This window comes from Centrocercus urophasianus, unplaced genomic scaffold (genome assembly GCF_019232065.1).
Source record: "Centrocercus urophasianus isolate 14NV4802_14NV808 unplaced genomic scaffold, USGS_Curo_1.0 seq_14, whole genome shotgun sequence".
NCBI classification, from domain to species: domain Eukaryota; kingdom Metazoa; phylum Chordata; class Aves; order Galliformes; family Phasianidae; genus Centrocercus; species Centrocercus urophasianus.
Genome location: NW_024884586.1, coordinates 633,908 through 657,830, shown reverse-complemented (window position 1 = coordinate 657,830; position 23,923 = coordinate 633,908). Strand labels below are relative to the sequence as shown.

At 36.1% G+C, this 23,923-nt stretch overlaps 1 protein-coding gene across 10 annotated transcripts in view; it reads right to left on the bottom strand.

The window, feature by feature from the left end:
* PPFIBP2 (PPFIA binding protein 2) overlaps positions 1 to 19,837 on the bottom strand; it is a 54,769-nt gene extending 34,932 nt beyond the window's left edge. For 2 of the 10 annotated variants that reach the window (XM_042813351.1, XM_042813350.1), the window contains exons 1-4: positions 19,621 to 19,831; positions 17,322 to 17,414; positions 9,004 to 9,096; positions 5,092 to 5,205 (exon numbers count right to left, since the gene is read on the bottom strand). In XM_042813351.1, the coding sequence (XP_042669285.1) occupies positions 5,092 to 5,205; positions 9,004 to 9,096; positions 17,322 to 17,369 (255 nt within the window). In that variant the 5' untranslated portion in view covers positions 17,370 to 17,414; positions 19,621 to 19,831. Of the gene's footprint in view, positions 1 to 5,091; positions 5,206 to 5,723; positions 5,794 to 6,482; positions 6,657 to 9,003; positions 9,097 to 13,405; positions 13,486 to 17,208; positions 17,240 to 17,321; positions 17,415 to 19,620 lie in introns of those variants that run through there. The other 8 variants (XM_042813353.1, XM_042813356.1, XM_042813346.1 and 5 more) reach the window with 8 other exon arrangements.
* Between the last annotated feature and the right edge of the window lie 4,086 nt (positions 19,838 to 23,923).

Below are 23,923 nucleotides of genomic sequence, written 5' to 3'. Positions count from 1 at the left end.
TAAGATGCAACATGAAGCCATCCAGAATAAATATGAATTGAAAGAAAAGAAAATACAAATTTAAGTTATTGGTTTTAAAGTAAAAAAAAAGATAATGTAAGAGAGGGAAAATTGTAATTTGGCTGTAGTAGCTTTAGGAGGATCTTAAAGATCAGGCGTATAGAACAGAAACAGAATGTATACTATGAAACCTTATGTATAATAAGCATGTTACTTGTTTTTCATTTAGTAAGTACTGTACGTATAATTTATTTCCCTGTAGTTCTTTTTCTGAAAAATCAACTTTAAAAATTAAGGAAAAAACTGTTTTAGAGTAGGATAGTCACAAAGATGGTTTTGCAGAACCTGCAATCTGTGTACATCAGATGGATCAATGCCAAACTACTTCCAAACAACTGTATTTTTAAAATTCACACTGTATATTTTTTATTTAATCATGCCTTTTTTTTTTTTTTTTTTTTTCCTCCAATATTCTCAGTGAAACTGAAGCATGTAATATGTGTCACTTTCAGATTTTGTTGGCTTGGAAATACATATTTCTCATAAAGCTGCTTATAAAATTTAACATCATAGAAAATAACTTAGAAAGAAGCACTGCTCTGTTCTAGGCTGTCTGTTGCAAGCACAGTAAATTACAGAATATTTAGCAGTCTCCAAAACAGAAAAAAAGGATCAGGCTACACTGATTCACAAATCATAAATAAGATTTTAGTCAAGTGGGCAAAAAGCACCCCAAAATCCCATTTTGCACTTATACAAAATACAACAGTCAAAAATGTCTTAATTCTCATATTCATTAAAGCAGCCGACAGAGAGAGAGAGAGAGAGAGAGAGAGAGAGACAGACCCACCTACCTGGTAAGCAAAATTCAGCAAGAACCACTGCCAGAGAAGACCGTACTTTTTGAGTGCTGTGTGTCAGCTGTGGTGGAAATAAGATATTCTAACTGAAAACACAGCTGACAGCAATGTACGTGTGTAATTGCTATGAAATGGTGCAAGTCAGTAGCCGAGAGTGAATTACAGCCCTCCAATTCATCGTTTGTCTATTACATAGTTAAGCAACAGAAAGAATTTCCCAGCGCACTGACGGTTTGAACAGTCCTTTGCGTACATCTGACAATCAGATGTGCCTGTAGCTGTTAAATAGCAAAATGGTGTATTGCTCACCTGTATAGATAAGCTGCACTTGAGAGCACGCTCTAAAAATCTCAAGCCTTCTAACTAGAGCAGCACAGAACACATTTCAAACTCTGAAACACTAAGCCAGCAGCTGGCAAGAAGTTACTGCATGTTATAAACAAGTGCTGAAATTCATTTAAGATCAGATAACTCAGGCAATTGAAAGCTGAAGGAATGAACCTCGCCAGCCAGCAAAGTTCCTGAGAAGCAAACAGATATATACCAGATTTAAACTGTGCAAAAAAGATAGGATTCTTGCTTCTTCGAGTACAAGACAATAGAAAACCAGAATAGGTTCATGTTAAAACACACTGAATTCAAGTTTTTACTCTTTTATAGCTCCTCCTTGCATTCCTTTAATCCAGTGTTTTTTAAAAAGAGTCTCCACTGTGCCTCACCAAGTCTTTGTCTAGCACACATTCACCTGCTATGTACACCCAGGTAGAAGCTGGCCATAAAATTACATCAGAGAGAAGGAAAGCACTGAAATTAACTCCTGTTTGCATTTAATAATTTCAGTTTCCATGTGTTCAAGACAGAAAGAACCATAAGGCCAAGTCCTTTGTACTCTGCAACAGAATTTACTTCATGGAAGACAATTAGGTTTATGCAATGCAGCCATCTGACCGGTCCTTCAGGATTTGGTGCAGGTCTGATATAAGACAGACACTGCCACACAGATCAGTATTTTGGCAAAATAAACATAGAACTTCAATGGCAACAAGTATCTGTTAAACCAATCAAGTGCAGAACAGAAATAGCAAAGAGTGTTTTTACTTGTGGTAATTACTATACCAAATGCACATAAACTGTGGAGGTGAAATCTCTAAGTGCAGACTTTTCAAACTGAACTAGCACAACTGACAAGAGCAACAACACTAATTTCAAAGCACTGGTGCATTTACATTACGCATGGCTGGTTCTTTCTGATATGGGCCAATATAAGCTACTTTATAGAGCAAAATTTACTTTTGCTTTCCAATCACGTTCAACAATTTGTATACAGTACAAATATATTAGAAATGGATTGTCATAGTATAAGTATTTTTTTTAAAGATAATTCTAGAAATAGGATTGTTTTTTATTATTAGAGACAAATTCTTCTCTATCTAAGGTGCAAGGGAGCTAACAATTCACACAGCAGCTCCATATCTTTTACAAGCTTGATGGTAAGACTTGATGGCAAAATTGGAAGGTAACCCAGAGAGACCAAACTGGGGTCTTGTTCCCAGACAGCCTCCAGAAAGTTTTCTTTTATCTTTGAGTATGACTGAAGGACAAGGAAACATTTTTCTTACAGCATAATACAAGGATACCTAAGAACTTGTATCAAGTTTTGCCATTAACTTTCACAAGACAGTCCTACTTTGTTTTAAAGAAATTGCAAATGTCTTCAAGACAGAAAACGTTGTTTCTTAGAGTCTGTAGTAGTGCAAGTATTCTTACGTAAGCAAAATGTGGAGTTTGATACTGTAGTATTACAAGTCAGGGAAACATACAGGTGATATTTTCTTCAGCTGCAGCTCTATAAACAGCTAGGTCAAATGAGCATCCACGCCTACCTTGACTTCTTCTGTGAGCTGGCTCAATTCAGTAACACAGAAGAAAAAAACACAACAAAAAAAAGCCGAACATCCTCTTCTTTTTATAACCCTCCTTGCTTTCTATCCAGTCACTGGGTCAAAATTATGAAAAATTATGAAAGTGAATACAAGAAGAGTTGTAGAAGCACATGGACAAGGACAAGAAAAAGAACAGAACGATGAAGCTTTTTTTTTTGTTTTTTTTAGTAGGAAACTGCTAGATGATATCAACTAATTTCCTCTGTGCTTTCAGTAAGAACTATTGCTCCCTCCTCTTAGAGAGATGAAGAATCACAATTTCTCCCAAAGAACCTGCAATCTCTGTTGCTGCTATTCAGCATTTAAGATGCCCACTCTAAATGCTGAACAACCGTTTTACGTAATTCAGATAAAGTTTGTTCTAGCTTCATTTGAAAAGTTGCCATGATAGCTTTGTAGCTGAGTTCAAAACAACTGCATAAATCATAAGCCAGAAGGATTTTAGCCAGTAACCCCACCCATACAAAGTGGGCAAGTCTCTGCTAGCATAGATTTAGCAAAGACTATTTTGCAGGGGAGCGTTGCACACCCTTCTGTTCTGGTACCACCAAATATCTTGTTATGTAACTTCATTAAATTATCTGAATAAAGTGCATTAGTCTTTAGTGTAGCATTTTGGGGGCAGAATTTTGTAACATTTCTTATAGTTCCCAAATTCAAAAGATATGGCTATCCTGGACTCATGTATACTGCTTCCCAAATAAGTAAATATGCTGTGCCTACTTATACTATATACAGCAGTTAGCCTAGTTATATATAAAAAAAAACAAACACACATTAAACACATGGCAATGAAAGGCAATTATTCTCATCCATTTTCCCATTTAGAAGCAGCAGTTGACTTAAGTTTACAAAGGTAAGAATCAATGTAGTTCAATAGATTCTAAAAAACAAGCGGATTCAAGTAAGATTAGATTTACAATGCACCTCAAGAGAATAACAGAAGTCTTCCTGGAAAGCAGGACTATCTATACCCATAGTTAAGACTGGATGATTATTTCTTATTACAAACAAGTTAGTTTACTGTAAAAATAAATACAGTTTGATTGCCCTTGAAAGACCAGAAAGAAGCCTTTTTTTCTTTTTTTCTTTTTTTAAACTGGAAAAACGTAACATCAACATTAATATCTTTCATTTATTTGCTAACTACCACGGGCTTTTGTACAGAACACTGGAAACCTTTGGCTAACAAGATCTCATTTAGATTAAAACAGGAACTTTCTACACTCCATCTTCCTGAAGTTTGAAAACATTTCCATAATTTGTTACTGTTCTTTGAATTTCACTTCAGATATCTAAATTAAACATATCTGCTGGTTATATTTTCTAAAATGTCCCCTCCCTCCTTTAAGTAAAGCATAAAACTTTTCTCAGTTGTAAGCATTTTGGGTTGCAACAGTTGTGTGAGACCAATTTTGTTTTCTTTTGGTGAAGAGCTTTAACTGCAAGAGGTTTAGGATACACATTTACCAGATGGAACACTACATCCTGCACATTCCTGCTCTAGATTTTAAAGGCTTTTTATAGTTTAAAATTTATTTTCAATATCCATGTGCTGTATTACCAGCAGATTATCTGCATATGTAGTAACTTGTCTTGATAGAGACCCAAGACTGCACATGGAAAGTTCTTTCATGTCCACAGACTTGTCAGCTCCGCAGTAACATGAAATGTAAGACACTTATTATTCATTCATTCTCCTCAATATATACCATGAAACAACAGCAACGAATTAAACCACGTAGCTTGAAATTATTGATTGAAATAATGAAAAGTATCTTCATATACTTTTTGATTTTTCAAAAATAAACACTCCTAAATAAAGCAAAAATCATTAAAGAACCAACTTTGATACAATAATTCATTTCAATGCACTAATTGTTCAGCTTTAAAGATATAGAAAAACTGAAACTATTTAAGTAAGACAACTTAATTCTGTAACTGCTACATACAGTAGGTACTCATAACCTGTCTAACCAGTTACTCAACCACATCCAAATTTAGTTCGTCAGCACAGTACAAACAATACACAATAGTTTCATTTTACATGCTGCCACATACGGCATTATGCAACCAGCCAATAAAACATTTCTGCAACAGGAAAACAAAGAAATATTTATTGCAAAAAAGTAGTTTGCAAAGTAGCAAGAACACAATAAAAAGAGGCAATTCTTTTTCTGTTTTCTCTTGCTACCAAAGGCACTCCCACATGCAGGCAAACAGAGAATGTATGTTCTCATCTTTCTCAAAGGAGATTATGCAAAAACCTTTCCAATCTAGCTCTTTACCTGTTGAAGCATTTCTTCTGTAGCATTCAGTTTCAACTGATGTCCCTCAAGACAGATTTCTAAGTCCCGTATTTTCTCTCCTTGAGCTTCTACCTGGTCTGTAAGAACGCTCACCTGTAATAAGAGAAGAGAAACACAATGATACTGAACTGACAGTAAATAAGTTTGAATTACCTTGTAAAGTGAACATTCAAATGCACATTTTTACAATGAATTCCCTTTTAAAGTCCTCAGTTGTTTCATACACTTTCATAACTTGCTCTATTGAAATAAACAACACTCCATTCTCATGTACAAATAGTTTGATTCAACTCCTGCCCACTTAAATTGGTTTTGATGGCTTCTTTTTTTTCTTGTACATGAACTTTTTCTGAGTATATAGAAGAACATTTCTAGAAGAGCTAGAAGACTACTTACAGGTAGCCTGAGTCAGTTCATGTACAAGTCTGAACAATCAGAAAACAGTAAACAAGAACATAGTACACTGAAAATATTTTAAGTGGTATAGAAACACACATTGCTATTTCAGGTTCTATTGGTACTTTGCTTCCCTGAGCAGGTAAATGATAAAACTGCTCATTTGGAATCTAACCGATTAATTGACTTCTTACAAGAAGAGAAAAATAGCTTACCTATAACAAAGCATGTCGAACTTACAAAGAATGCAGTAAGTAAAAGGCATGTTTTAGCAGAGGCAAAGTTCTATTAAAAAAAAAAAAAAAATTCCCAGGTTTTGCAAGCCAAAACATGAAATCAAAAGAAGTGAGATACAGACAACAAATCCCAGGAAAAAGAAACAATAAGCCATACTGGTAAAGAACTGTGGGAATACTGGCTTGTGAAACTTAGGAAAATTAAATGCAGCACAACATTAGAAAGATGTGAAAAAGCAATGTTAATTCCTATGTTAAGCAGCACATACACTCCACGTATTATTTTTGTTATTAATTTATATTAAAACAGTTTCCACCACAGACAACTTTGATTACACTAGAAAATGTTACCTCAATCAAAAAAAGAAATTAATATCAGGTTTGTATACTCTAAAATGTTTTAACGAAAATTTACCTATGCTCTCACATCCAACTCTGGAGTACCTCTGCTTAAAATCAATAACTATCCATTTTTGTTTTTACCTATTTTCGTTTTTTACCTAAGCACAATGACAATGCTAGCTGGGAGAGGAATGCAGAAAAGTAGAGTGTTTTATTTTGATGTCTTTAAAATCAGCTGGTCCTAGAGAAGAGCACAGATGGATACAGAACAAGAGAAGACAGGAAGGAGCAGGTGGAGGGAGATCATGATATTTTGCCACTCTTGCCAAGAAGGGCACTAAGACACATCTGAGCTGGCGGGGAGAAAGTAACTCCACAAGAAAGTTTGTTGCTTACCAACTTTTTTAAATTTTGCTCGCATTACAAGGGTAATGGAACACAGAAAACCCTGAGAGGTCAGAAAGCAAGAAGAAGCAAACTCAAGCCCCTCCTTCAATCTAATGCAGTTTCCAGAGAAAGAAAACAAGCTTGACAGAGGGACTGAAGTAAAGTTCCACCCAGTATTGTAACCTGCAAGAAAAGTTGTGTGTATTAAATGTGACCTGCAAAGCCATTTTGTAAAAGCTTAGCTTTAGAAACATTCTGTTGGATATTCCAATGCTAGGCTGAGATACATTAGCTACTTTAAGCTCATATTTTCCCCTCCATTTAAGATCACACCTGCCAGACTCTTCTGGGAATCAGTAAGCAGCACACGGAGTACAACCTCAGTCAGTGTACGTTGCACTAGCAAGTCCATCTTGCCTTAGCAGTGCAGCACATACAGAAGACCTGATTATCTGACCATAGGTAATATGTTTTCTTTGAATATCTATAACGGGGTATATTGTGTTCAAGAAATATTTAAACCTTGTACCGAGGGACGTGCTTTAGTGGGAAATATTGGTGGTAGGCAGACAGTTGGACTGGATGATCTTGGAGGAATTTTTCAACCATGGTGATTCTGAACAATTGGCCAAATTTAAAATGGTATAAAGGTTTAAAATATCTTAGAAACAAGATATTTGTAGGAAAAACAAACTAACAGAAAAAACATAAACAATAAGAACCAGATAGCTCAGAACCTAGCCCAATTCTGTACCTTTGCATCCTCTTATTTTTGTTATTCATGTTCAACTGCCAGAGAATTTGAACACCATGAGAAGTCCACCAGTGCAGAATGACCATAAACAGCTGGCTGCGTGGCTTGAACTACAACCAAAATGTGTATATGTACATGTGATGACACAGGGTACAAAGGACCCCTTCAGGGTCAAGGCCACAGATACTTTAATTGAACCCTATGCTACTGAATGAACAGCTGGGTTTGGTCAATGTTGCTTCAATTATGTGTATGCGTGCAAGTGTGAGAAATGAGTGTACTGTGTGAAAAGTTGTTTGTTCAAAATAGAATCAATGTGCTTCACTCAACTACAACTTGATCCACAAAAGGTAATCTAATAAATATTAGTTGCAATGATGTCTCCCGTACTAGAAAAAAAAAAACAGGAATTAAGAAAATACAAACATTTAAGTTCTAACTAGAAAAACTTATTTTTCACCCAGGATTTGTTTTGTTGAATTTTTACTTCATAATGGCAGATTTCATGTAATTGTAACTAAGCTTCAAGAGTGTGTCTTACAAATAATTTTTTGTTTATTTAACAACTGTGAGAATTCTGCAAACTTCTGTAAACAGTGCAAGTGTGAAAAGAACATAAAAGATAAAATATATTCACAGAAACTAACAACAGAAAGGAGAACACTTACCCAGTTAATTCAAGTTGTTTCTTTTTTAATGTGTGCATACACATACACACATACTCTTATGATGTCCTTTCACAAGTGTGCAGTGAATAAATATGCAAAACCATTTAAAGAACATCCAGCTTCAGTTTTAAAATCATGCAGTGCAATTCCATAACAGTGAGGATATTCAAGCAAAAAAAAATCATTATTTGTACAATATGCATTTTTCCCAGAAAGAAAACATACGTGGAACAGAAATCTATTTGAAAGCAGGTTGGCTTGGTAAACTGAGAAATGGGAAACTTGGAAGAAGTTTGCATTTTTATTGTCATTTTTTTAATTCTCTGTTTTCACTGTCTCCTAATCTTTTTGATGATGCAGAGTATACAACATACAAGTATGAAAAACATCACTTCTGTCCACCTGTGATTTATCAAAAACATTCAATTTCTGATTTTTATTCCTGAGATTTACAAATCCTCCAGTGATGACCAAACCAACATCCATATGGGGTGTGTTGTTTTGCTTTTGAATTCCTTTTCTCAAGATGCTGAATAGCTTCTCATATTACAACCTATCCATCCTCATAAATGGTAGCATGAAGAGACAAGCTACCCAGAGGAATGATAACACTGATGTGGCACACTTTTCTTAATTGAATTTTAAGGACTTTTATAGAGAAGAAAGTAAGGGAGGACGTGTTGTCTAGGAACTTGATGGTATACAATATGTTTAATTTTTCTCTCCCTTGAAGAATTTCAGTCTTGCAACTCAAAAAAAAAAAAAAAAAAAAAAAAAAAAGTGGCCTGCAGAATCTAAAAGGTAACTAACATAACCCAGCAAACCTAGTATAAAATCCACTACAGCAGCATTAAGACCATGGAAAAAAAAATTAGTAACTGTCAACTTTCTTAGTCATTCTTCTTATTGCTGCTACTCCCTTCTCCTCCACTCAGTTACCTCACCATGAGACAAACTACATTAATTAAACAAATAATAAATTAACTCCTGACTAAATATCACTTACATTTGCTGACATGTTAACATTTGTACCACAGAAAATACGCTATCACTCAGCTTCTATTCACTGAATGTCAACTACATAGACAATGTTTTCTTTAAAACATACCTGCAGTATGAGAGACTCTTTATCGCCTTCTAATCGTGCCAATCTTTCTTGATAGGTTTCATTATTAGTAGATGAATGATGATTCACCTGTGACTAGAGAGAAAAGGGCAGTACGAATTTTTGCAGTTAATATTAAAATTTCAAGCAGTAGTTCATAAAAATTGATATAGTTTTCATAATGCAAAACACAGCAAAAAGTTTGTCTACATACCAAATCTTTACTTTGTACACGTTAAGCCTTTTGAATGTGCATTTTTTAGCTGGATTTTGAATACTTACTCTTTTCCAGCACTCAGTAATTGTATAGGAATAATTTTGTTATTTTCCAGCAAATTACTGGGGTTTTTTTAGAAGATGCCAGCTTACCAACATAAAAACAAAACACTGTTTACACTATTTGGACTCAACAGTATTTTGCCAAAGTCAAGGAATTTTGATATTTCTTTATAAATACCTGCCATATGTATCACCCTATTCCTAGAAATTTACTGAAAGAAAAGTACAAATTCTTTTCTGATAACTAACAAATTATTTCAATCACTAAATTCCCATCAGGAACTATTCTGATTACATAATTACTTACATATTTCTAAACATCTCTGAAGAGCGAGACCCCCTAAAGCTTGTCCTATTCCTAAAAATTATATCTCATTTTCTATAGATTTTAATACACCAGAGACAAACACCCCAATAATAATAATAAAATAAATTCTTACAAGACAAAGACATATCTGCAGATTTTTAAACAACAACAACAAAAAAAACAACAAAGCAAAACAAAACAAACTTTGGAAGAGTTCATAGTTCCATGGTTCATCATGCATCTGGAAGCTTTATGTAATTGCAGGACTGGAACTGCTTGCTTAAAGTACCCAGTTGTAATATTACCCCATAATGGTTCATTTCCCTATTGCAGGCAATGCTTTTCTGCCTCGAAATAAAGCATGTTTTGGCTACATCAGCTTTTCAGCTAACATAAGAATCCAGCTACAGTGTTGCCTGTATCTGCGCTAGTTTGCAGCACGCTACTCAATTACAGTTGCATGTACAGCAGCAGCGGGAGGATTGTCATCTGTGTGAACTCTGTTCTTTTCCAACCAAACAAGTTTACCTATTTTTTTTCCATAGTCTCCTGATCTCAGCTGAGGTTTAGAGGCCTAACTGTAAAAGAGACCATGAAAATAAACATAGCACTAATTTACGCAAAGCAAGGAGTAGTTACCAATCAAATGCCAAAACACACTTTTCAATCTATGAAATACTGAACTATGTATAAGTTTAGCATCTTTAGTAGTTAAGCTATGATAACCTTCGTCTCTGATATTTTTGAAAGTATTTTAATCAAATATATACATCAACAAACAGGACTGAGACATATCTGAAGAAATAATCTGATTCGTTATTCTGCCTTGGAACAGATGATTATTTGCAATTCTTGTTTTGTCTGCTTCTAAAATCTCTGGAAATGAAAACAGGTACCAGTCTTCACAGGTAATCAAACACCATCAATTTAACTTAGGTCCTATGTATTAAGCTGCATGGTCTTGCAGACTTAAATAACTTTTGTAGTACTATAACAAAAAGAAGGAATCCTTGTAAGTAAGCACGATTTATTTCTGTATGTCTGTGTAGGCAATCCTTCGACCACGGCTATAAATCCTCAATCACACTGCCAGCGATTTTGCTTTAAACTATGTGAAGAGCGAAGTCCTTTAGACCAGAAATCTTTACCCTTGGCAGCTAGGTTTCCATTACAGCCGAACACTCCTCTCCATCTCATTACAAGCTTTTCCCAACAGACAGCCCACAGCCTTCCCCAGCATGTCTCTGACCCATACACCATGATAGGGGAAGACACAACTTCAAGCACCTAGGGTACAACAGCAGACTTCTAGGCAGGAGAAGATTCTCTGAACAACAAAAGCCAGCAGTGAAAACCACTGAGTCAGGCAGATCTTTGCACCTGTTATGCTGTTGTAATTTGTTGTTTTCCTATGCTAAATGTAACCAATCATGTAATCATTCCCCTGCTCCCTTTACAAGCACAGCGTTATTGCCAACACGCTTTTACATAAGCAATCCATCATCAGCATAAACTACAGTTCAACATTTTATATAATCAGTGATTGAGAATTAATTCAACAACAAATAAAGCAAAAATTTCACTGCACTCACATTTATCAAATATGCAGCCCCAATGATGTCTGCAGCACTGACTGACAAGGAAATATCCTATGTTGGAACTTCAATACTCAATACCCATGTAAGACCCAGTAGATCATACACCAGTGTGAACATGGAGAAGGAAAAAAATACCAACCCTGCCCACAGGTCAGACAGAACGCTCAGATAAGTACAGGACAGTACAGTAGACAGAAAATGGCCTGCTTAAAAAAAAAAAGTGGCTGATTGACACACAACAGTTGTTTGAGACTTTGGAAGTCTTTGTGGCATGCATAAAGACAAGATAAAAAATGTAACATGAACCAAGGCCATCTGTGCATGGTTGGAGTGCATTCAGCAGTTGTGAAAGACAGTACTGAGATAAAACTAAGTATAGTTACATATCACACGTATCGGCAGGACCCAAATATAGGACACAACACTGAAGTCAAGACTAGACAGCAAATCAGGGTAGGAAATCACAAACACACACTAAACTTATGTAATCACATGATCGAAAGGTTGAATCACCAAGATTTTCTACAAAGATGTTACTCCAGAAAAAGCAGAAAATTAAAAACCATTACTTGAGCTTCACAATTTATAGCTAAATGTGTTAAATGTATTTCTTGCAATGAAAGAATGGGTAGCATAATACACAATAAACTTTCTGATAACGTGATGAAGAAATAGAAGGAAATATATGTTCAGTGAAGGTGATTGGAACAGTTACAACTGCTGCAGTGCTGCAAACAAGAAGTCAAGTATACAGCCTACGTGCTCTGTTAAGACAGAAACTGCAAAGCAGTTTCTTGAAGCACCTATACTACACTCTCCATAAAGAACCTGGGTATACTTTAGTGCTCCGACTGCATCAGATACAAATACAAAATATTTCCTTGAACAATTCAAAACCAACCATTTCTTCCACTTTTGGAAAAAAAAAAAAAAAAGAAATTTTTGCATGTCAACACCTACTTCAACTTCTTATTCATCTGAAGTTTCCAGGTCTATCTTGAAAATGCTCTTTTACCTCTAACTTGGACATAACACTGATATGTGCTGGAAAATTGAGCATTTAAGTATCATTTACATGATCCAGGAACTACAGAATCCTATTCCAAGAAAAAGGCTCAAACATTATGATTATGATACCATAAATAAATTAAATCAGAATATAGATCATGATTCAACAGCTTCAGGTCAAAATAAAGATAAGCAGCAATAAATACAGCAAGAGTATGGCAAGAAAGGCAGGACATCTGATCAACTAGTTAGCTTAATTTTCAATAGCCTTCTCAGATAGGAGCTCAGAGTCCAGCAAGTGAGGAATTTTATGGTTTCTTCCATAGTTTTATTATTTTTTCCGTGTTATTTTAACAGGATGCAGCATACTGTCAGAAATGAACAACCACCACTGTTTAGAGTTTCTGTACAGATGTTCTAGTCTGAAGTTTCTGAAACAAACTTGTTGAATCATGACAGACTGTAGGAGTCCCTTAAAGGAAGCACACTTCCAAGATAATGGAATTGAACAGAGGCCAATTTATGTTCTCCTCATGTGTTAAGTTTAATCTCCAAGAATTTCCAACACAGCTAATTTTAAAACTTCTGAAGTTGATCAGCCAGCTGTTACAATTATTTTTCACTAATGTCTGGGTCTCATATTGGGTTATAGAAGAAAAAGAAGTTGAGAAAAGAAACTTGGCAGTCAGCTAGACTGGTGATTTGTAAGCTTTTTCAATAAGTCACTTGCCTCACAGAAAACAGATAATGGCAAAACCATCCTTTCCTCTTATTCAGTCACACGAATCAACTTCAGTTCCACTGATAATTGAATCAGATGCTTACGGCAACTGGAGTGCTTGCATTAGTAGGAAAGATTAGGGACAAACTTGATAAATTGTCTGCTGTTGCAGTTTAGAAGCTGAGAACAAGGAGTGTAGCCAGCACAGTTCAACCAGCCAGTTTTCCACAAACTACTAAGAGCACAAAGACTGCAGGAAAAATGTAGACTACAGACATTTTTCAGTCTATTTGGAGTTGATAATATTTAGAAGAATATGGACTTCCCAACTCCCCCCCTCCACTGTTTTGGGTCAGCAAAACTGATGCTGTGTTACAGTTTTTGCTGTTGTAATATTGAGTCAGAAAACACAAAGAGTGAGTAACCAACAAAGGAAACACTTTGATTTTGGCACCTATCTGTTAATATAAACTTAATTTATTCTTTTGATACCTGAGATATATGCCCATGTGAATCTATGTACATTCACTCAGTGTACTTGAGGAGGGAGAGATGGCTGGAATGGGATTTCTGGATTTTGCCTTTCACCTGAAAGCAGAAGTAACAACTGGATTTTCTGTTTTCTCCTGCTCCTTTTTGATTAAAGGAAAGTGAAAGTCAAGCTAAAACAGCTAAGAGCACACAGTACAAAGGTAGGTAAATTTATACAGTCCTTAAAATCAAAGAATTTTCACCAAACATTTACACTTTTATCAGGAGAACTCCTAATGCTAGTACTTAAAGGAAGATGTCCATATGCAAGTCATGACGTTCATCCTCAATATCATCAGCTTAAGTGATACAGCGTGAGTTCAACCGCGTCACCTTTTGCTAGTAGAGATTATGTATAGTAGTCAGAACCACTAATATATATCTTTCTCAGGTCAACCATCGGCTCAGCTGTGTGAAGACTTCAAAAGGTAAGTCCAAAGTAAGCTGCAAGAGTTATCAGGTGTTTTGATTTCACATGAAGGCATTTCTTTCAAAATGAAAAGCCTTAGCACTTCAGTGTTTTTTGGACAAGAGATTCTCCATTTTGCTACACTCCATCCGCTGCAGTTCAAATAGCTCAGTTAATTTACAATTTAATTAGAGACCCATTACATCATTTAGTTCTGTAATGAAACATAGTAATGTTTTTTAATTATACCTATATGCCTATGCACAAAATTTGGGCTATGTCATTTTTATTCAGAATAGTGTGCTCCCAGTTAAGGTCAGATAGCAGGATAAGAAAGCAACAGGGCCAAAAAGGAAACTGCATGAGAAACCTTTAACCCAAATCCTTTGGGAGAACCAAAGCAAACCCACGCTAAAGACAACAAACTTACCATTTGGGAGGCAGGGAAGAGAAGAGTTTTAGGCACTTTGGATTCCAACAGAAACTTAACAGCAGCAGATTTATGCTTAGATCTTGTAAAATAACATCAACTACCTACAAAATGCTTCCCACAAACTGCCAACCAACTACCTTATGAGAATGATGCTGCTGTCTTAGCTGCAATGATATAAGTGCCCTATATACATACAAAAAATTTTCCATATCCTTCTAGAAAGAGACAACTTCAAGACATGCTTCTTTTGTTATTTCCCATCACCTACTTAACTAGGCTTTATGCCTCACTAACGAGATGTCTTTGAACATCTGAATCACTAACAAATGAAACCAGTGTGGTATCATGTTGCTACGGCAGGTACCGTTCAGATCTAGGCCAGAATAAACAGATCAGATAGTTCTGACGTTACGACCACGGTATCATATGCCATAAAGTGAACATAGCTGTGCTCATCATAGAGTTATGCCTTTGGTATTAGGCAAAATATTGTCAACAGAGAAAGTGAGAAATTTTACTACTACTGCAGGCAATAATATATATACACATTTACTGTTAAAAGATAGAAAAATTAAAATACAAAAAAGCAGTAAACAAAGGAAATCTGTGATTCATATGTATTTTCTCTTTTTTTTGCTCTCTCTGCTCTTTTATTTTTGTACCGACACTGCACATATGTACAGCCTATTCTTGGCAAACCACTTTTCACAGATCATTTTAACATCAAGAAAGCCTAATGGAAAGACTTGAAGCGTGGCAACACTTTATTCAGATTTGACCTAAATATTGCCTTGTCTCTCCCGTTGCTGCATGGTGCTTCTGTACATATTGTGTTACAAGATTACTGATTAAAACCACATCCTTTGTTCTATGCATCTGAAAATTGTAGTTTTATTCCTTATTTTCCCCTGCCTGGATTCACCATTATTTATTTAACAACTGTTTGCTGCCCTAATACAGTCCAAGCCAAAAAACACCATGCAAATATGGCATGACAGATTGACTGCAACATCAAAACTGATCCTGGTTTCTGAAGTGACTTCTCTTAATGATGAAATTGGAGCCAGTTCTAGCATATTTCACCAGAGTTTATGAGAGTCTTTTGCAATTACTCTCTGTTAAGCGCCATTCATTAGTCTGGAGCACAAAGCAACGGTATTTAATCACAAGGCCTTGGATCCTTAATGCTACCACAGTGCCAGACATGAGATGCTAGGATTCTGGAATATGGAAATCAAATAAATAACCTTGATTTTTTTTTATTTTTTTACAAGATCACTTATCAAATAAACTTTGTATCACAGTGCTCAAAGTTCTCCTGGGAACTACGAAAGATTGTTTTCAGTTCTCCTGCACCCCATATATATTCAACCCCTAACAGCGCCTGCAAGGAAAAGAACCAATACCGATATTCTCCTTTATCTATCTTACATAAAAAGAATTAAGTGCAATCATTTAGTTATGCAAAACAGTTTGTACTATATTTGAACACAATGTCTTTTCCGAAAAGGTACCCTCTGTTGTTAGTTCCTCCCAAATCTGTGAACATTTCTGCATGACACCATGACACATTCTTCTCTGAAGCTACTTCTTTCTCACTGTTTTATCATTCTCAGTGCACAGAGAATGCAACTCAGTTTGATAATAGCACACCTCAGCCTTTTGTCAGCAAATCTATCTTTTGGATATTAATAGGGAAGCAGAGGTGGCAGATATATCATATTTAAAACATCATTTAAATAACAAAGTAATGTGATCTCAAAAACCACTAAAGAGTTATCTAGTTTTAACTATACAAAACACAGATTAAACTAATAGTGTAATGTTCCCAACTGCTACTTCCTGTTGTCTCTTCTCCTTCACTCACCCACTCAATTCCCCATTTAATCCCCTCCCCATCCATACTCCAGAAACACAAGGAGTTTTGAGGAAGAGATCTAAATATTTTGTAAGTAAACTGAACTTCAACATTCCCAAGCTTTTGTTAAAGACTCAAATATCACAAATATTTTACATTCAAAGAAGCTACCCAAGTTAAAGTTCCTGTTCACATTTAGCACAGATATTCACCTACATTTTATGTTTACGCAGCCAGTTAAAAATAGTGTGCACATATGTATGCATGTGTTTTTAATCAAGGGCCATGCAGAAGCACTAACATAAATAGCGTGCATGGAATTTATAACAAAAGTACACAGTTAAAATAGATTTTTTATAAGTATAATGGCAAGATGTACTGCTCACATGATATACAGTTAAATCAATATTGCAATTTAATAGAACAGTTTACTATGAAGGAACTATTCACATCCTATTTTAAAAATCATAAAAACTGAAAAGTAAATAGTTAGAACCTAAGAAACTTAGAAGCAAAGACTAGATGATTTTTCCAAGATGATCAGACTTTTTTTTTTTTTTAATTTTGCAGGAAAACAAAATTTAATCTCCTTCTATTACGCAGTTAATTCATGTTCAAATTCACATTCATCACAAGAATGAGGATAATAGCACTGCCTTTTAAAAAAGCATAATTTAATCAGAGAACTGTGAGCAGGAAAAAAAAATACCACCATTTTTATTCAAAACAAAAGCACACTAAAAGATCTCAGGCAGTTACAGCAGTGAAAAATTAAGTGAAGAACCAGTGCAAATGTTCCTTAATTTTAAACCACAATGTGATAAACAATGTATTCTAATTTTTCGCCATACACTCCAATGTATGCTATGCTTTGCTATATTACAACCTCAGGAAAGCACGAGCGCTTACTAGAGCCTATTGCCGTTTGTTCACAGACTGATTCTAGAGTTTTGTTTTTAAAGACATAGACAGCTGATCGTCCCCCTGCACAGCCTCCCCCCCATCAAGCTTCCTCCTCCTGCTTGAAGAAAAGTCCCTAATTCCTTTCTCACAAAGGAACTTACATTATTTCAGGTCTGAGGCACTCCGTGCGTTTCCTTCCGCAAAGCTGAGAATTCTGACTTAGATTGGTAACATGCATTTACAAAGACAAATCAAAGAACAGCAAATCACTTACCCGCTTTAGCCACGTGAAGTGCTTGTAAATATCAATCTCACCATCCATGCTTTGGGCCCATCTCAGCAGTCACGTTCCCAGGGCTAAAAGAAACTTTTGGAAGCAAGCGCGCTGCTTTGTTCTACAGGATATAGCTGTGACTTCTTCCCCTTTAAACCCATCTACTTCTAAATTCTTGAACGTGTGTACACATTTCAAGTTAAATCTACTGCCTCTGTCCCACAGTCTTATCCCAAACACTTCTCATAGATGTATATATAATGCACAACTGTATAAACTTCAGACTCTCCCCCAAACATCTGTTTTTTTAAACAGCAGATCTGGTTAGCAACCAGAACAATGTAAATCTAAAAATACTAAAAATATAACTTGCTAAACGGTCTTTAAAAAGGGATCTTTCAAGAACAGTATAAATCTGCAGAAACTATTCACTTTTAGCGCTGAATAACAACCTAAAATTATTAAGCTGTCACTGTGAAACTATTTTCAAGTAATGCTTTCCCTGGCTTTCTGCTTCAAGAGTGGCTGGAATTCATTACAAAGACCCCCTATTTCCTGTCTCTGTTTTACTCCCTGTTTATCGTAACACTACTCAGCCTTCTCAGTTTATTTCAGGCCCTGACTAAACCTAAAAATAAGTTATGCTCTTTGAATTAGTGGCCTGTCCTCACAAAAGACATTATAAAAAAGGAGAAATTCAAGGACGAGTCAGTGGATAATCTGATTATTCCATAAATAGTGCCAGGAAGGCAGTTTTCCATCTTAACTAAAGATGATGATACCCTTTTTAAGATTTTTGTCTGCTTTTGCTGAAACCTCGTGGAATGGCAACTTTTCAAACTTGCAATACGGAGATTAATGCATATGCAAAGCAACATTCTGGCAAAGAAGGGATCTTTAAAAATACTCCCTGTTACTGTGGGGTCCTCTAGTGCCTCTGCACAGTACTTATGACTACACTCTAACCTTTCCCAACAAACTTCAGTTTCTTGATATGTCCCTCTATTAAAAGCGGCTTTGGTCTTAAACTGTAAAACTGTTCTATATACAAACACAATGTATTGGGCAATGCCTGTTAACACCAAAATGCTGCTGTCCCCTAGGATTTTTTGTGATCATCTCAGAATATTTATTTTGCTCCACTTTTTTTTTTTTCTTTCAGTTCCTACAGCCAAATACATTCATTTAAGACATTTAAGACAAAGTGCAAGAACATGGAGCCAGGACCAAAGTTGCCCATCACACTAACAGTATATGCAAAGAATTCGAAGTCTCAAACTGCATAATGCTCTGAAAAGCAGTTCTTAAAGGGATCTATCATACTTAGCCATCTATCCACCCTTCAAACTGGAAATCGTAGATAAAGGAGTTTCTGCAAGGAGTTTTACTATTTCAAATATTCTCGATCCTTCTGACCAGTGCATGTCTTTTTTGGATCTTCCAAGTGACAAGCAGAGAAGGATACAAACCTAGACTACCAGCCTTCTTTGAGTACTGGACAGTAATAAATATATCAAGTTCTATGACAAGAAAAATGTGAAAGGTTTTTAAAAAGTTAGTACTACAAGTCTTCTAAAGATGCTAGAGTAACTAAAATTGGCAGAAAATGGAACAAGGTAAAAGAACTTTTCTAAAAGTGAACCATGCCATGAGACAGCACCTGAAAAGAACTCAACTTTCTCTGTACATCAAACATGCTTATTCTATGCCAATTGTACAAGTTTTTATGCTATGATAACATTGGTGAGAGCAGCTCTTTCTTGGATAGAAATCATTTGAGATGCACTCAGTACAGGACATTTCTCTGTGTCTGATAGCCTCTGTCATAATTGACTAAGGGGGTTCTCTTGAGATTAAAATATGAAATCCCTAGGGGCACTTTTATTTCCCAGAAAATGAGTTATCTGATTATAAAGAATAGCAAATGCATCAGACTTTCTCACATTATGGTGTATATACATACACATGTATATATGTGTATATTTATACATATACTGTGTACAGCCAATTACAGAATCCCATATCCATATTTAATCCAGCTCAAAACAGAGGTTGCAAGACTTATTTCAGGCTTATTTAGCGAACTGGGGGAAAGTACTCTGTACTCTCTTAAGACGTTCCACAACATATTATGTCTTAATGATTTTGCTTTACAGCAGAGAGAAAAAAAAAAAACCAAAAAACCAAAAAACACTGAAAGAAAATTGTATTCTTCCACTTACAAGTACCTCAGTGTAGCATCTGCAGCTAGGCAAGTATCAATTTTTCCTGTTAAAAGTATTTTAAATCACAAACGTACCTTATTTTTGCCTTGTCACTTGTTCTGGATTTCATGCAAAGGTCTCTTGATTTTGTTACAGTCATTCTTCCTGATTAAGAGGTAAGCGTGCCTGAATTTTCTGCATCTTATCAGCTATGAATGTTGACAACATACATTCCAGACAGTCACGTGTTCCCTTTCAGCCTGTCACCTGCTTGCTGAACTTTATGTCCTGCTTGAGCTTTGGCCTGAAAAAGTTTCAGGCACCAAATGAATTCAAATCCAAATTTGCTTAGAATTTCTCTGGAAAAACAGGTTATTTCCTCTGGGCAGTGTGAAAGCATGGAAAATATGTTGCAATGTGAGGATTGCTTCATCGGGTTAGTGCTGTGTTTAAGGAAAAAAAAAAAAAGCAAGTGAAGGAAATGCATGTTTACGCATAGTTCTTCACTGAGCACTGACTTTTAGTTGAACGGAGAGCTAAATATCAAACCAAATAAAATAAAATCAGCCCCCAACATCACTGTAATGCCAACACCCTCATATAAATAAGTCAAAGAGAGAGAATGATCTAGCTGTTCACTCAGTATTAAGTTTTCCTTCATCCATTGCTCTACATCCATTACTTCCTGATCCTTATGTTTGAACTGGCTTGGAAGCAAAGGGATTAGAAACACATTATATCTGGGAAAATGTCCTCAACATGCCAAATTCACACACCTCTCAGTGCTATGATGCAGAAAAACGTGAGAACTGGAGAGCGAGGAAAAAGAAAATACGAGAATGCACCTGCACGAGAATACAGGTAAAAAAAGAAATAGCAACAGAAATCCTTTTTATATACTGAGGAAAGTTAAGCATTTCCGGTAAGATTGTTGTTCAGAGTCTTAATAATTACTAATTGACAATTTCTAAAGGACAGAGCTAGATAAAACTTACTGAAACAAACAAACAAAAAAGGCCTACTTCATTCTCTACGTGAACATATTTGCTTTAATTGTAATAAACAAATGAAATCAGCATCCTGGGAAAGACCATGAAAAACATTATGTGGACAAGCTCATCTATTTACAAAGACAAGAAACGTGCCAGCCTACTGTATGCTACTTCATAAATGTGAAGTGTAAAAATAACTGTAACTTGTTTTTCTTTCTGAAATATCACAAAACCTGAAAATGTTTAGTTGTGTTTGAACTGAACGTCTTTGTTGACTGTTGCATTATTGCCTACTATGTAGGTATTTTTTAGAATTACATTTTTACACTAAAGTTTGTTACATTAATGCAGTATACCATATTTAAAACAATGAAAAGCAATGCAGCCAGAAATGAAGTGACAGAACACAACGTCAAGTAAAAAACCGTTACCACCCATAACATTAGCTACAAAACTAAAGACAAACGTGATACTCTGTGACTTAGTGCAAAGCCACTGAAGACAACAGCTGAAAGAGTCCTAGGCAAACGGAGTCCTAGATAATATAAATAAATCATATTCATCCTTTTGAAGGCTAGCATGCAATTTCTGCATACAATCATGAATTCCTACGAGGAAGCTTGTAGTCCCTCTGACAATATCAAGGTATCAGATAGCCCATATGGGTAAGAATTGCCCTCAAGGGCTAAACTTCATAGCATGCCACCAGGCTATCTTGAAATATTGGAACATTTAACATAAAAACAAGTCTTGATATTATAACCAGAATACTGTCTCTCATTCATGAGTGCTGAAAGCCTATGGCCATAACACAGTTCTGTTTAATTGCTTCTGGTCATTGTAATTGAAAGTTGACTCTATTAAGTATTATTGGTCATTACATGGTTGCAAGAAACTGCAGAAAACTAACCTCAGTACATCATTTTAAGAAAAAGACCTAGACCTACTTGCTGCAAAGGTATTTTCAACTTGCTTTAATTATTTGTGCAGAATAGATTTTCCTATCTATGAAAAACAGCTAATACAGAATTACACGGAATAGCTAGAATTGGAAGGGACCTCAAGGATCATGAATCTCCAACCCCCCTGCCACATGCAGAGCCACCAACCTCCCCACTTCATACCAGACCAGGCTGCACAGGGCCCCATCCAACCTGGTCTTTAACACCTCCAGGGACGGGGCATCCACAACCTCTCTGGGCAGCCTGTGCCAGCACCTCACCACTCTCTGTAAAGAACTCCTCCCTGACATCCAACCTAAATCTTCCCTTCTTAATAATAATATCCATAATAATAATAATAATAATAATACAATGAACTTCGCTGACAGAAAATATGAAACTGACTCCCAGACAAGCAACAATGGAATGTTAAATAATAATAATAATAAATCAATTCATCCTGGCTTAGGTAAATTCCATGCAAGCCATTTACACCTTCCTTCCCAGTAGTTCCAAGGCATTCTCTAGTATTCATAAAGAGTAGGCATGAAGTATATTGCTGCTTCCTGTGTGCTGAGAATTACTCTAACATGTTTGAGGAAGTCAGAAGACCAGACCTGCCTGTTCAGGGCTTCCTTGCATCACTAACTCATTGAAAAGGAGCTGGAGCACAGCAGAGGACTGGGTCACTCAAAATTCAACTGGAACAACTGCTGAGAAAACATATCCATCTAGTATTTCAAACTGGAAATAATATACATAAATGCATACAGAATAATAGCTTGGCTATACCATCCCAAGCAGACTTTGCTGGTATATTTTCAATTTAGCATGTGCCAACGCCACTTGGTAACGGGAAGATTCAGCTATATATAGCTCTGTCATGACTCTCAACATTTGAGTCCTGCAGTCAAACCTACCAGGAGATAGATGTACTGGATTTAACTGACATTGCTCACAACATATTCTCTTCCCATTCAGCTGTTGTTGAAGAGTCCTACTGCTGCATACATGTAATTCTTCTGTTTTTAGTAGCAATAACTTACATTCCAATTAAATATTTATACAGTACACTTCTAAAGACTTCTTGTAACAACAGTTCATATACAAGAAATACACAATTATTTTTTCTTTTAACTAGCAGAGGATATTACTACTATACTCCATCTTTATAAAAGTATTTGTTCGAGTCTGTCTTGAGGTATCTTGCCCTGAGGAGAATGACCAGGGGGTCCTGATGGACAAAAAGCTGGACATGAGCCAGCAGTGTGCTCTTGCCATCCAGAAGGCCAATGGTATCCTGGGCTGCACCAAAAGAAGGGTGGTCAGAGGGAAGGGATTTTGCCTCTTGAGAGGCCCCATCTGGAGTACTGTGTCCAAATCTGGGGATCCCAGTACAGGAAGGGCTTGGAGCTGTTGGACTTGGTCCAGAGGAGGGCCTAAGATGATCAGAGGATCGGAGCACCTCTGCACCTCTCCTATGAAGAGGCATTGAGGTAGCTGGACCTGTTTAGCATGGAGAAAAAAAAGGCTCCAGGGAGACCTCATTACAGACTTCCAGTATTTAAAAGCAGCTTACAAGCCAGAGGGCGATTGATCTTTTCCACAGCCTGATAATGATAGGACAGAATGGCTTTAAACTATTTAAAAGAGAGGAGATTTAGGTTAGACGTTAGGAAGGAATTCTTTTCTCAGAGGGTGGTGAGGTACTGGAACAGCTTGCCCAAAGAAAGGATTCCCCATCCCTGGAGGTATTTTGAGGCCAGGCTGGATGGGATCCTGGACAGCTTGATCTAGTGATTGCAACCTTGCCTGTGGCAGGGGGTTGGAACTAGATCATCTTTAAGGTCCCCTCCAACATAAGCAATTCTATAATTCTCTCCCCTTTCTGTTTCCTCAAATTTAGTGCCTTCAAAAAAAGATTTTCAGAATTAAGCTTCTAAGAAAAAACATCATGAGGAAGATACTCAGGATTTCTCATGAAGCAGCATTTTAAGGATCAGTATATAAAGCTACACAGTGAAGTGGCTGAAATTTAACATAAACACTCCACTAGAAGTAAGATCAGGTTTTACAATCATGAAAATAAGGGTTTTCACCTATTTTTAAAATTATTTGAGGACCTCTGTAAGAACACTAGAGTTCTCCTTTGTACTCAAAGAAGTGATCAACAAAGATGAATTAATAAATGAACAGCGTAGACAGTCAGAGTTCTAAAATAAAACTGTACCTAAATGTATTCTCTCACAGCTCATCAATTCAAACATAGCCCGTTGTTACCGCAACAGTTAATTTTTAATGCTGAAATTATTATCTACTTCATGATATGTCCTGTGGTTGTTAGCAGTACTAAAATATTTATTAAGAAGCAGTGAAACCACACGCAAAATGGTTTTATGTATTTGAAGTTTCCTTGAAAATTCTTTTAAATGTCTTACGACAACCCTCCTCTTCTTTGTTGTTCA